The following is a 12,634-nucleotide window of genomic DNA, read 5'->3' as shown; positions in this document are numbered from 1 at the left end:
TTCCCCCCCCCCCCCCCCCCCCCCCCCCCTTTTTTTTCTCTTTTCCGTCGGGGAGAGTGTCGCTGCATTGTCTCGTTGTTGCGTTGTTGGCGGGGTATCGGGGTTTTGGAGAGGTCTTGAGAACCTGATTTGTGCCTTTTGTATCTGTTTGTTTCCCTCCGCATCCGACCCTTGGTTTGGTGGTGTGCCATGTTCTTTTTGAGTGTAACCGTCCTCCGTGTACACACCAGAATTGCTGTTAGCTTTTGGCGGCCTTTCTCTCACTTTCTCTCTCTCTCTCTCTCTCGCGCTCTCTCTCTCTTTTATCTGGTTGACAAATGCATCTGCATGTAATTGATCGCCTGGACGATGACGTTCACCCGTGTCGGAGCTGGTCACGTGCGAGGAAACAATGTTTGGCACGAGCAGTAAACAGTGGGCCCAGAAAAAACCGTTTCAAGCCGTTTGGCGGTGCGCGCCGAAAACCGAGCCGTTGTTCTATTTTTAGATGATGGTGGTGTTTGGCGGCGTGATGCCATTCTTCTTTGAGGGTGCGGGTGGTGCATTTTTTTTCTTACTTTTTGGCTTCTTCTTCTTCTTCTTCTCTTGCTTGACCGTTTTTTTTTTTTTTCTTTCTGCTTCTCTTTGCTGATCACTTGGCTACCTCCCCGCCTCGCGTCTGGTGTCTTGAACGCAAGACCCGCAAGCATGGCTCTCGATTCGGCCTTTGCTGATTTGGCGGAGCGCCTCAAAGGATTAAATCTGGATTCCGAAGCGACCGCGTTGATGCTGAATAGCTTTCTCAAGGAGCGACAAGCACAAGCACAAGCAGAGCGGGAGAAGCGACAAGCAGAGCGGGAGGAGCGACAAGCACAGCGGGAGGAGCGACAAGCACAGCGGGAGGAGCGACAAGCACAAGCAGAGCGGGAGCAGCGAGCAGAGCGGGAGCGACGAGCAGAGCGGGAGCGGGAGCGGGAGGAGCGAAACGCAGTGGTTGGTTGATCAGGTTTTCCCGCCGCCCCTCGTGTCCACAAACGGCTGTCTAACAACGCAAATGTCTGGAACGAAGGACTCACAGCGTACCCTCACTTTGTTTATGGCTTGTCAGCTCGAGTGCCTCGTGCAAGATTTTGCGCCTCCTCAAGGCTATGACCTCGTGAATCATCTAGCAAGCATGTCGGTCGACAAAGTTTCCTTTTTGTACACTCTCTGCAAGAAAAACCGTCTTACTTGCGACCAGCTTGAAAACTATGTGCACATTCCTGGTAAAGCATCGCTCGCTGGCTTGGCGCTCGACAGGCGACGGCTGTTTCCCGCCGGCCCTGTGCGCATGGACTCGGTGCTCAAGCTTACTTGTGGTGCCTTGGGGCCGTCAATAATTCTTAGAACACAAGTGGACCCCGAAGGGAGCCTCGTTGCCCACGAACGTGGAGGCCAACGTGCCCACGATGTCACCCTCACAAACCCCGAAAATTAGCGACATCAACCACAACGTCAAAAAAAAACTTCATTTTGGCATTGTGCAACTCCCTCCGAGCTGTCATTACCTGGCTCTTGAGATTGTCCAGCGAGCTCAAGAGCTTTTGTCTGCCAATCTGCCTCAAGAAGGCATACATACGACTTTGCTCCGCGCGTACACAAACGCATGCCTGACTAACGAAGTGAAGAGCCATGAGCCACACTTCTCGTCACTGATTACACTGGCTTTGCAGGACCACTTCATTGCCCCTGCCCTTGCTGCGACTTCGGCCCAGGTTGCTGTCTCCAGCCCATCTGAGACGGAGCCGTTGGCTGACACATCCGCATCCACCCTCGCCACCAAGCTGGCGCCAGTGAGAAACCCCATTTACTTGGTACACCAGGCATCTCTTGGCTCAGCCAACATGCACGCTGACTGGGTGGGGTTTGACGTCCTGCTGCGACCCGTCATCGTGGGCGAGTGCAAAATGAGCGCCCAGCACTTTGACGAATTTGGTGGCCAAGTGGGCAACGAGGTTGTGCGCCTTGGCCTCTTGGGACCAAAATACAAAATGCGAAAGGACAGGCAGCACCCACTTCATCCCTTCATCAACATTAATGTGTGTGGTGACATTGTGACCGCTTATCTGGTCCTGCACTTGACCAGCAGTAACATGGTTGCCACGATTCAAAAGATGAAGGGCCTTGAGAAGGAATACTACGTGGCTTTTCTCCGACTTGGATCCGCCCAAATCTCCAAAAACCGCGCCGACCATCAGGCTGTCTGGGCGCTTTTGACCGCTTGCAGAGAGTTTGTGACGGGTCGCCAGCATCAGATTATCGAAAGCGGTCATCGATTTCCGCTTTCCTCCGAGCCCTTTCCCTGCCCGGCTCGGGGCATGGCCGGATGGACCTGCAAGGAAACGTACGGGCCCAATGTGCAGCAGTACGTACATGACAGTGCGGGCTCGTGGGTCATCAAGCACTACGACTATTGGGGCCGCCAAGCCGAGTCTTTGGGTACAACAATGTACCAGATTGGCGATGACACTGCCCGCCTCCCACCATCACGCGATCTGCTCCGTGCGCTTGCCGAGTTGCCAGAGACGGGCAAGTTTTACCAGGCGTGGGTGTTGGAGGACCTTGCGACGAGCTTGGTGCTTCTCCGGTACCCACGAGTACAGACGGCCCCGTGCGGCCGTCAGGTGCCAATGCAGCTGATCGATGTCATGAAGCAGGTGCAAGTGTTGCACAAACTTGACTTGGTGCACGGCGACATTTTGCCGCGCAACATTCTCTTTTGCAACAGCTGGCAGCCGGAAGATTGGATGTTTCAGCCGCCCAGCTGGGAAAAGAAGGAGAAAGAGGAGGAGGAGGAGGAGGAGGAGAGCCAGCACAGCCCCGAGGCTCAGTCCGGCAATGTGACGCCATGTCAAAGCCGTCAGCCCTCGCACGACGAGCTTTCACTGAAAGACCTCGTCGTGGAAGCGGTCGCAGAGGAAGAGACTGTGCAAACGCAGCAAAGGCCGAAGCCGATGGCTTTCCTGATTGATTTCGACCTGGGTGGGCCCTGTGATGAAGCAACGTATGGACCTCGTTACAACTACCAAGGCGGCCTTGAAAAGTACCGCCACGCCAATGCCAGGCCCGGCGAGCGTTTACAAAAGGAGCACGACACCTATTCTTTGGCACGTGTGGCCGAAGATCTGCTCGAGGACAACGACGCCCGTAAACGGCTGGTCAGGGCGTTGGAGGCGGTCAAGTTGGACGAGGCGATTGAGTTGTGCAGAGCCTGCACTGGGCGTTCAAGCACAAGCGTGATCGCTACGGCATCAGGTAGTCCACCACGCATCAAGTCTTAATCCAACTCTCTCCTACCTTGGCAAATGTTGTCCTTTCCCAGAACCAGCTTGATTCGGTTTGAGCGGACGCCGCGTGGCTATTCAATCATGTCAAGTGTGTCGGGGCTCGGGCTCGGGCTGTGTTTTCATGTGGTGCGGGTGCCCTGCTCAACCCAAGAAAGAATCGTATGGTCGTGCAATGGTTTGAATACTCCGGATGCCATGGCAATTCAGACTCAAGCGCATCAGCTCTCGTCAAAAAGATAATATGATGCAAGTGAGGGGGCCAGGAAGGGCCATGTGCATGATTTGCCAAATGGTCTAAATGTCAATTGAAAATGTGCTTATTGGGCATGTGTGCGAGCAGGCTCACGCAGCACTGGATGAAACCTGCTGGCCCACAGGCAAGAAAACGATTTTCCTCTTGCAAAACATTGCACTGTTGCAAGTGAATCTGGCATAATCGACCCTGTAGAGTGCCCACGTTCTGCAAAAGAAGATTCAAAGATGCATCAAACCGGACATTCGCGGCACCATCGCAGGAGAAGGCAAGGTTCATCGCAAGCGAGCACACACCTCTGTGTCAGCCGGTTGGGTGGTGATAAAGTGCGCGGTCACATGTTTAAAACCTCGGATCCAATGGGTGAATTCATGGTGTTCAGAAAGGGTGTTGTATACAAAGAGGATACACGGCACTCGAGCAGTTGCCAAGATTTGCAACATTGGGGTTACGCCTGTTGGATCCCACAGAATTTGCAGGACATGGGGCACGATAAAGACAGGCAGATCACGATGTGCGCAACGCAGGGATACGCACCAGTGCCGGCGGCCAGCATGACGTAGCGGGTGGCAGCAGGAGGTGTGAGTGGGTCGAAAATAGGACCTAAGTTCTCGCAGCAAAGCAGACGGCATACGATGAGACTTTTTGATTTCACAATTTTCACAAAGGGCTTGCTTAAATCTGGCACACACCTTGAGGTTGATAAGCCATTTGCAATGACTCGCCGGGGCATAGATTGACCAACGCGTTGGACATTGGACCGTCTGGATAAATCTAAAGTGGCCACGACAAGCATGAAGAGGAATGAGGGGGATGGAATTGGATATTGAGAGATTTCGGCTTGCCCACGAGCAACTCCAGACCTTGATATAGAAGAGCAAGCTATCGGGGCTAGGTACAAAGGGATGACTTTGACAGCTGTCAAACGGAATGGGGGTGTAAGGGCGAATGATAATGTGGCTTTGATGGGTGACCTTGAGCTCCACGTGTTGGCCTGGCAAAACGGGAGTCTGTTGGAGATGTGGTCTGTGAAAAATACCACGTCGGGTCAGGGAGTCACGACAAAGCACAGTGAAAGGAGGAATGAAAAAATAAAGAGCTTAAAAAAAACCAGGGGCCAAGCACATGTTGGACGGGCAACGTCAAAGCTGGGAACGCACGCGCGAATGTGAAGAAAAACGGTTTCAGCTGAAGCACGGTGAGTTCCGACCACCAACGCAGGTAGCCAATGTTGTGTGGTATCACTTGGGGATACGGACCAGGAGCCCAAGTCTGAGCCCAGTGAGCCCCACTGCGAGAATCGGTTGAAGGGGGCGGGGCGTGTGAGGGAAGGGGGCATCAGGTTGGATGGTACTCTTGCACCGACTTGAAATGATGCGCGTACGTACCTGAGATGCGCCGGTCTTGGCAAAACAAAGAGACGTTTTGAAGGAGTTGACTTGGTATCGATCGCTGGAGGAAGTGATAATATGACCGGACAGGCGCCAAGCCTGATTCCAGACAGGGATGCGAGCGCCGGGGTCCAGGGCTACGAGGCGCAAGTAGTCGGGCTCAATCAAAGCCGTGACGGGGCAGGCGGGACCTTGGCGAGGTCCAAAAACATCAACGTGAATGGCCTTGGTTGATTCATAAAATTCAACGCGAAACTTGGCGGAAGTTGTGCGAGGTTGTGGCGCCCTGGGAGCAGCGAAAGTGTCGTCGTCGGGCAGGGAAATGGATGGTTGATCTGAAGTGCGCTGCACGGTGGGCGTGTCGAGGCTGCTGACGCGAGGTGTCGAGGAGGTGGTGGCTGATTGCGTGGTGGCTGACTGCTGGGTGGCAATGGGTGAGACGGTTTGGGGTGCACTGCTAGTGCGTTTTGAAGCGGAAAGCCCTGTGGTGCGCTGAGCAGGCCGCCCGCCCATGGGCTGAGCAAACGTTTGAAGGCGTGTGGGGCCAGGGGTCACCAGTTTGCCAACGTAGCAAGCGTCCATCATGCTGAAAATATTGACCCAAGGGTGATACTTCATAAAAAGCTCTGTGCCATCTTGTCCCTGTTGGAGCATGGTGGGTCAAGAGCATTAAAGGTAGGATGGGGGTTGTCGGGGTAATGGGGGGGGGGGGCGAACAAATGCCCGTAACAACTCTTCGCGCCCACCAGGATGAAAGTCTAGGTAAGGGGAGATGTTGAAGACCTGTCCTTGAAAAGCCATCCAAATATCACCATCCGGTCCCTTGAAAGCCAGACAGCGGAGGAACTGTGTGAGTGAGCGCGAGGCGTGCGGTTCTTGGAAGATGAGGACATTGGGTTGGAGCGTACAGCGTGGGCAGCCAACATGGCCGGTGTCACTTTGCGGTCCTTGGGTCGATCTCCACCTGCCAGCGCCGTCTCTGCGCAGCTCATCAAACCAAGAAGAAGAAGAAGAAGAAGAAGAAGAAGAAGAAGAAGAAGCAAGGTGAGAGGCAAGCCGTCAGCAGCCGACGCGCCCCCGGGGGCCAAGTGCATTCGCCAACCGCGATGGAGGACAAGGAGGGCTGCTGCATGACATAAACACGGAGACAGAGACAGAGCTGGAGACGGAGACGGAGACGGAGACGGAGACGGAGACGGAGGGCCAGAGACCAAACGCACTTTCTTTGCCCTTGAGCCGAACCCAGTCCATGAGGCTATGGCCCTTCCGCAGCGGCTGCTGCTTCCGTCCCGCGCCAGCTCCAGGCACAGGCTTTAGCGACATGACGCTGGTAGAGACAGAGAGAGTGAGAGAGTGAGAGAGAGAGAGGAAGAGAGAGAGAGAGAAAAATTTTGAGAGAGAAAGAGAGGGAGAGAGAAAATTTGAGAGAGAGAGAGAGAGAAATAGAGAACGACAGAGACAGGAGACAGAGACAGAATTAGAGACAGAGACAGAGAGAGACAGAGAGTTACAGATAGAGACAGAGACAGAGACAGAGATAGAGATAGAGATTGAGACAGAACACTTGCTGACGATAGAATGTCAGATTGTGACGACATCCTTGGCCATGAACACATCTACAATAACTCTATATCATGCTACAACAAGTATATCAACTTATAGAGTCATATATTATACTATTTTGCATTCCGCTGCAAAAGGGTTGAGTTTTCCGGTTAAAGCCCCAACTTGACAGTCAAGTTACAATGTCATGTATTTCTAAAGTAACATCTTGGTGGTCTAATCTAAAGTCTGAAATTTTGTTCCAAAATTTCGCTCTCTCTCTCTCTCTCTCTCTCTCTCTCTCTCTCTCTCTCTCTCGCGCGCGCAGGCGCGCGCTGTCTGCATTGTTGGGTCAGCGCGCTGTTGATGGCGCAGGGGCTTCTCTGGTGAGCAACGACCGCTGCCTGTCTGAGACTCAGTGTATGGAGGGGGGCAATCGGGGTTTGGTTGCCTCTGCTGTGGCCAGGTGAAGGGGTGCGTATCGTGCTCGTGGCTTGGTAGCTGACGCTGATCCTCTGCTTTGCACGACGTGTTGGGCGCTCTCTGGCAGGCTGCCCGCCCCACGATACTGTTATCCCCTGCCTGCCTGTCTGCCTGCCTGCTTGGTTGCCTGCCTTACGCTGGTTGAAAGCCAAGCAAGCACCTCGCCCGTGGGCTTGTGTCGGGCGGAACAATACCCATTTGGCCAGGGATAGGACTGCTTGCCGGCGGTCATGACTCAGCGCGCTCGAAACTTGTGCATCGTTGGGCGGCATGTCGCTCTGCTGCCATACGATGAGCCCTTTGTCACCGTGTGCGTTGGCACAACCCTCGTTTCCTGCTAGCCTTTAAGTCTCTCCCTCATGGGGCTCGCCTGTAATGTGCCTCAATGTAGACGCCATCGATGGATGGCCGAGCCGGCCAACCGCATCAACCCTGCGGCTCCCGCCCCAAGCTATGATGAAGAGCTTGCTCACTGGCGCGCTTGGCGCGACTCGGAGACATGTTGGTTGCAAAGATTTGCTCAGCTCGAGCCTTGTCTGCTTGCCATGTCTCAGTCAACTCACCGCTGTCTGTTGTCGCCCCTCCCCGTTGCGCTCTGCTCCTCACAGCGGCCATTTTTATGATTGCCGACGTTGAGAAGCTGGGTGATCTCGACACCCCACCCGTTGCAAGCCTAGTCGGCGAAGTTTCTCTGAGCGTCGCTCAGGAACAATCCACCTACTTTGCTCAACTTGAATCCTCCTCTTGGGTCTGCACGCCGCCACCTGACATTCGGTGCCTGCAGCCCACACACACATACACATACACACACACTCACACACACACAGATTTGTCCTGCTTTATCTCACAGTCCTTCACTCCTGCGCCCGCCAGAACCCTCTTTCAAGCGACGTATTCTTCTCTCTGAAACCATGATGTTTGCCCTACAGTTTGGTTCGTGTGTGCTTGCCCATTGCCCCCGGTTCAATCTTGCCATCTCATTTGCGCTCGCTCTGGTACATGACTCGCTGATTGCCAGCCTCTTCGACGCTCAAGGTCGACGCTGTCCGTGTCACGCGCCGGTCAAAGGGTACTAACCGGTGCGTTTCTTATCATTGTCTCATCTCCGACTGCCGGCGCTGTCCCCCACACTTATCCTACATGCTGGCTTAGCCTGGCCTTTGCCACCCGCACAGAGGGTAACAAAGGGGACCGGCGCATGTCCACAGTTCTTGCCAATGGCGTCCTGAAGCTCAGAGACGCTGTCGTCGGTGAAAGGGTCGGTCTTACCCTCCAGCCCCGCATCCAATTCTCAGCGTGCAAAGGCATCACATTTTGATGCCTTTGCTAGGGCCAGTCTGAGATAAACCAAGCCCTTATTCTCTTGTGCTCACTCCATCACATAGGTCGATGTTCTACAGAACCTCACCCAGCACCTGACACGCAAGGACGCCGGTGCTCACTGGCCCATTGACCTTGATTTCACCTCCCAATGTCTGTCCTTGCTCGAGTGCCAGACGCTCTGCTGACAATGCGCTTCAATCGACGCGCTTCAATGCTCAATTCGGACCCATGCCAACTGTTGCACAGCCGACTCTCAACTGGAGCTGAATCTTGGGCCCCACACCCGACGACATCTGGCCACAGACACGGCCCATGCCCGCTTTTACAAGTACAGTGGCATGCAACCTGACATTCGGTTCGTCTCCATACGCCTCCCCAAACACGATCAGACTCGTACGAGCAAGCTGGGCCGTTCCGGTCGCTGGCCAAATCCCACCGTCTTTCACAAAAGCAAATGCATTGCCATAGAATTCGATCCCCCAACGCCACCCGTGTGACGGGCCGTCAGCTTTCCCTCGTACCTTACAGCAAAGATCAGGTCAAGGTGGCGCATGCCATCATGCAGCACGAAGATGTCTTTATGCACTATGGCATCCAGCCTCCCACTCTGGCTGAGGTGTGAGCCATGATGCGCTCTTTCTTGGCTTTCCTTGATTGATTGTGTTGCGCTTTTAGCTTTGCATACTCATCGTGTTTCACTTGGTCAGGAAGCGGGGGCTCTGGAAGTCTTGCACGCCGACCCCGATTGTTATGTTTGGCTCATCTGCATGTCAGAGCAGCCCGAAGACCCCGCTTGCCCGGTCATCGTTGTAGGCCGTGCGCAAATCATGCTGGCCCGAAATGAAGCACGGGTTGGTCATTGGTTTGCCGTCCCTCTGCTCGGCCCAGGCTTGCCCGTGCGCTGTTTCTTCACATTGGACATGGTTCCTTGTCTAGCTGTATCTCGGTGTCGTCACCCCGGACCCTGGTCTGAAGACGAACCTTCTGGCTGAAGCTTATCTTATGATGCTCTACTTTGTTACGGCAGTCACCCTCGCGTCGAGGTGTGGTGGTGGCCAAGTCGTCCCAGTTGATTCAATGGCTGGCTTGGTCGGGCTCATATTTTGTCTCTTGTCACGTCATGGAAAACATTAGGGTCCGTGTTCCAGCCACATTTTGCTTGGAGGGGCAAGCGCAAAGACCGGTGAGCCGATCGGCAAAGTTTGAAAACATATGCAAAAAGAAGTGAAGAGCAGCGAGGGTTGACTCTTCAAGAGCATCATTACGCTGACTTTTATTTGAATCGTGACCTTGGCTCACTTGTCATATCTGTTGTGATCAATGCGGGTCAAGGGTTTGGAACGCCTCTGTGCCTTTGGGCCGGTCGAAGGCGCTGAAAAGGTCTTGGATCTGCAAGACAACGACACGGCGAAAAGTGCGCTGGTAAGGGGTTGGTTGAATCCTGCTTTTTGCTGCTACATGAAGGGCTGGGCTGCTGGGCAAACTGGTTTCGTGCCAAGCCCGTAATCACAAGGCGCAACGCTTTCGTATGGTCTGGCTACTGGATTAGGCGCGTTTGAGCTCGCACATTGCGATACGCACCCATGTCAAAGGACAAGTCAAGTTTGCTGGAGCTTCGACTGTTTGAGGCAGGACGAGTGCTGGCTGCTTTTCGTGTTAAGAAATTTAGGGATGAAACAGCGAGGCGTGCGCACAACCAAGGGGCTTCAATTATCATGTCAAGGCTAGCCGGCGTTGCCGGTTTGCCGGTTGGAGCTGTTGCCCGGGGCCTAAGCCTAAGCTGCGCCAGTGCCGCTGGGGGACACCTGGCTGGGAGGGAGCCAGCGTTATTGTTGTTGAGGCTTCCAAAACTTGTGACACATTGTCCAATATTCAGCGCACTGCATCTCGTTGAGACGGGATACCAAGCGAGCCCAAGCGAACTTTTCGTCCTCTCCAGTGAAGATGGAAGCATCATCGACGTGGCTCATGTCCAGCTTCAAATCGTCCATGAGACTGTGAGGGCATGATCGAGAGGGTGCACGGAACCAGGTGAGTGGTGCGAGTTTTGCATTTGGTCGGGCGCGACACTCTATGAGTGGAAGGTAAGCGAAAGAAGAAGAAGAAGAAGAAGAAAGCTCAACACGTACGCTCGCTCGCTGTCGGAAAGACCGGTGCGGGGTTCGGGGGCAAAAAGGTTTTGGGGCTCGTCGGCGGCGCTAAACACCAGCTTCACGGCGTTGTCGTACAGACAGTCTACCAACGTAATGAAGCTGAAGCCAGAAGGACATGTGAGTGAGGACCCGGTGGGTTTATGAGCCGCGGATAATGGCAAAGAATCGGTTTGCATTTGAAGAGTTGGGCAGGACAATGAGCACGCGCACGGGGGAGGGGCGTACCGGCGGGCAGCATCGCGATCGCTCCGGGTGAGGCGTGGCACTCCGGTGAGAAAGACAGTGTGAAAGGTTTCTGTGATGCGGAGGTAGTCGGCGGCAGCGACGGGTTGTTCGCATAGGTCGTGAAAGGAAAAGTGAGCGACTTGGCCACAGGCTCGGGGCACTCGGAGCTGTCGGCCCTGTAATTGAAGCGAGGTTGCCTGGATGGGGGCGCCTTCTTCGGCGCACACCTCTTGCCAGAGGCGCTCCATTTCGGCGTTTTGGTAGTCGGAGAGGGGATGGAAGAAGCACTGTTGTTGGAGTTTGTTCATGAGGCCCTGCATGCGGTAGTCCTTTTCGGCGGAGAGGCGAACTTCGGTGGTGTGGGCCTTGAGCAGGGGGATGAAGGGGAGGAATTGGCTCCGCTGGAGGCCGCCCTTGTAAAGGTCTTCGGGGGGCCGGTTGGAGGTGGCGATCATGACGAGACCACGCTGGAACATTTCAGCAAAGAGTCGCTTGAGGATCATGGCGTCGGCGACGTCGGTGACTTGAAACTCATCGAAACAGAGGAGGGGGGCTTCGCGCATGAGGTCAACGGCGACGGGGGGGATGGGGTCGGCTACGTTGGCCATTTTTTGGGCGTGGATGCGTTTGTGGACATCGAGCATAAACTTGTGAAAGTGAACACGGCGCTTACGCTCGTAGGGCACCAGGTCAAAAAAGGCGTCCATGAGCATGGTTTTGCCCGAACCAACCGTGCCCCAAATGTAGAGGCCGCGAACGGCAGAGGCTGGGTCGGGCCGGCCGCCGAGCAGCTTGCCTAGCCAAGAGGTGGCCGGGGGTTTGTAGGTGTGCATTTGTCGGTAGAGGGTGTCCAAGTGGTCGCAAAGGTCAAACTGCAGCGCATTGGCCTCGAGCTCGCCCTGGGCAATGCGGTCCTCGTAATACTGGGTCACGTGCCCCTTCTTGGCAGGGGCCGCGGACGAACCTGCAGCGGCCCATCGGGGCGAGGCATGGGCATGCTGCCGCTGTTCAAGGCCGCGACCAACACCCAGCGCCACAGGTCGATTGACCGTGGCCACAACCGCGACACAGCGGTGCAGCGACTGCGGTCTGGCAGGCCCGATGCCCCGCAGCAGCTGCAGCGGCATCATCGCGCCGACGCTGTCAACGAACAATATTTGCAAAAGGTGGGAAGCGGGGCACACCAACGAGGGCACGGCACAGCGGCACCTCTAACAACCCTATCACCACAAACGAGGCCGAGTTCAGTGAGGTCTTGTATCCAAAGCACAACCCAGTGCACCGAGCAAGACTGTTGACTCGGCGGCGGACGGCGCCCGGCACCAACAGCAGCAGCAGCAGCAGCAGCAGCAGCAGCAGCAGCAGCAGCAGGAGCATGTGTGCACGTACTTCTAAAAAAAAAAAATGAGAGACAACGATCAAGTGGAAGAGAGAGGGCTGGGGAAAGAGTAAGAGTCAGAGATGATACGGTGAAAGAAACGTGCTGTAGAGATGGATCTGTGATGTGGAAGTTTGGCAGAGAGTATTTAAAATTTTGCTTTTTTTAATTAAAATAAGCGATAAAATAAACCAAGAATGAGAGATGTATCATAGGTTAAGACCTACAGCAGAGTTAGAGGTGCTTCTTTGGATATTCTCAGAGATGGAACGATATCATCCTATTCAACAGAGAGTAGTGAACCGAAGAAAGAGAAAGAGAGAGAGCGTTTCAAGCTCTTTCTCGATTGTCTGACATAAACGTCTGACAAAAGGGAAACGAGTTGCAGTTGCAGTTGCTCTGTTGATTTTTAGTTCAATCAAACCTCTGAGTCCACTTGGAAAGCTATCGATTCTCTGGTTTAACAAGGTATTTGTAAAGGAAGCTGTCATGCTGGTAGCCACAATCTCTGCATTTCTTTATACAGACCATTCCCTCTCTCTCTCTCTCTCTCTCTCTCTCTCTCTCTCTCTCTCTGTCTC

General features: G+C 54.4%; 4 protein-coding genes across 4 annotated transcripts; 2 read left to right on the top strand and 2 right to left on the bottom strand.

The window, feature by feature from the left end:
• Positions 1 to 687: 687 nt before the first annotated feature.
• On the top strand, positions 688 to 3,481 carry MONBRDRAFT_38530 (uncharacterized protein; the record flags this gene model as incomplete). Its single annotated transcript, XM_001749024.1, has 2 exons — positions 688 to 972; positions 1,692 to 3,481. The coding sequence occupies 2 exons, from the start codon at positions 688 to 690 to the stop codon at positions 3,297 to 3,299; spliced, it is 1,893 nt and encodes a 630-aa protein (XP_001749076.1). The 3' UTR covers positions 3,300 to 3,481.
• Positions 3,482 to 3,596: 115 nt separating this feature from the next.
• Positions 3,597 to 6,547, bottom strand: MONBRDRAFT_33925 (uncharacterized protein; the record flags this gene model as incomplete). Its single annotated transcript, XM_001748962.1, has 10 exons — positions 3,597 to 3,765; positions 3,855 to 4,012; positions 4,096 to 4,161; positions 4,251 to 4,332; positions 4,422 to 4,584; positions 4,719 to 4,849; positions 4,947 to 5,591; positions 5,858 to 5,928; positions 6,170 to 6,276; positions 6,417 to 6,547. 10 exons carry the CDS (start codon positions 6,545 to 6,547, stop codon positions 3,607 to 3,609), a joined length of 1,713 nt encoding a protein of 570 aa, XP_001749014.1. The 3' UTR covers positions 3,597 to 3,606.
• A 147-nt stretch (positions 6,548 to 6,694) lies between these two features.
• MONBRDRAFT_28554 (uncharacterized protein) lies at positions 6,695 to 9,924 on the top strand (the record flags this gene model as incomplete). The annotated part of the gene is made up of 12 exons (XM_001749023.1): positions 6,695 to 6,842; positions 7,583 to 7,722; positions 7,802 to 7,907; positions 7,993 to 8,053; positions 8,127 to 8,232; positions 8,360 to 8,447; positions 8,544 to 8,652; positions 8,826 to 8,913; positions 9,234 to 9,340; positions 9,432 to 9,480; positions 9,630 to 9,719; positions 9,847 to 9,924. The coding sequence occupies 12 exons, from the start codon at positions 6,695 to 6,697 to the stop codon at positions 9,922 to 9,924; spliced, it is 1,170 nt and encodes a 389-aa protein (XP_001749075.1).
• A 199-nt stretch (positions 9,925 to 10,123) lies between these two features.
• Positions 10,124 to 12,052, bottom strand: MONBRDRAFT_28553 (uncharacterized protein; the record flags this gene model as incomplete). The annotated part of the gene is made up of 4 exons (XM_001748961.1): positions 10,124 to 10,292; positions 10,427 to 10,549; positions 10,676 to 11,815; positions 11,958 to 12,052. The coding sequence occupies 4 exons, from the start codon at positions 12,050 to 12,052 to the stop codon at positions 10,124 to 10,126; spliced, it is 1,527 nt and encodes a 508-aa protein (XP_001749013.1).
• Between the last annotated feature and the right edge of the window lie 582 nt (positions 12,053 to 12,634).

Source organism: Monosiga brevicollis, genomic scaffold, assembly GCF_000002865.3.
Source record: "Monosiga brevicollis MX1 MONBRscaffold_27 genomic scaffold, whole genome shotgun sequence".
Lineage (NCBI taxonomy): Eukaryota > Choanoflagellata > Craspedida > Salpingoecidae > Monosiga > Monosiga brevicollis.
The sequence above is the reverse complement of the archived record's forward strand: the minus strand, read 5'-3'. Positions and strand labels throughout refer to the sequence as shown.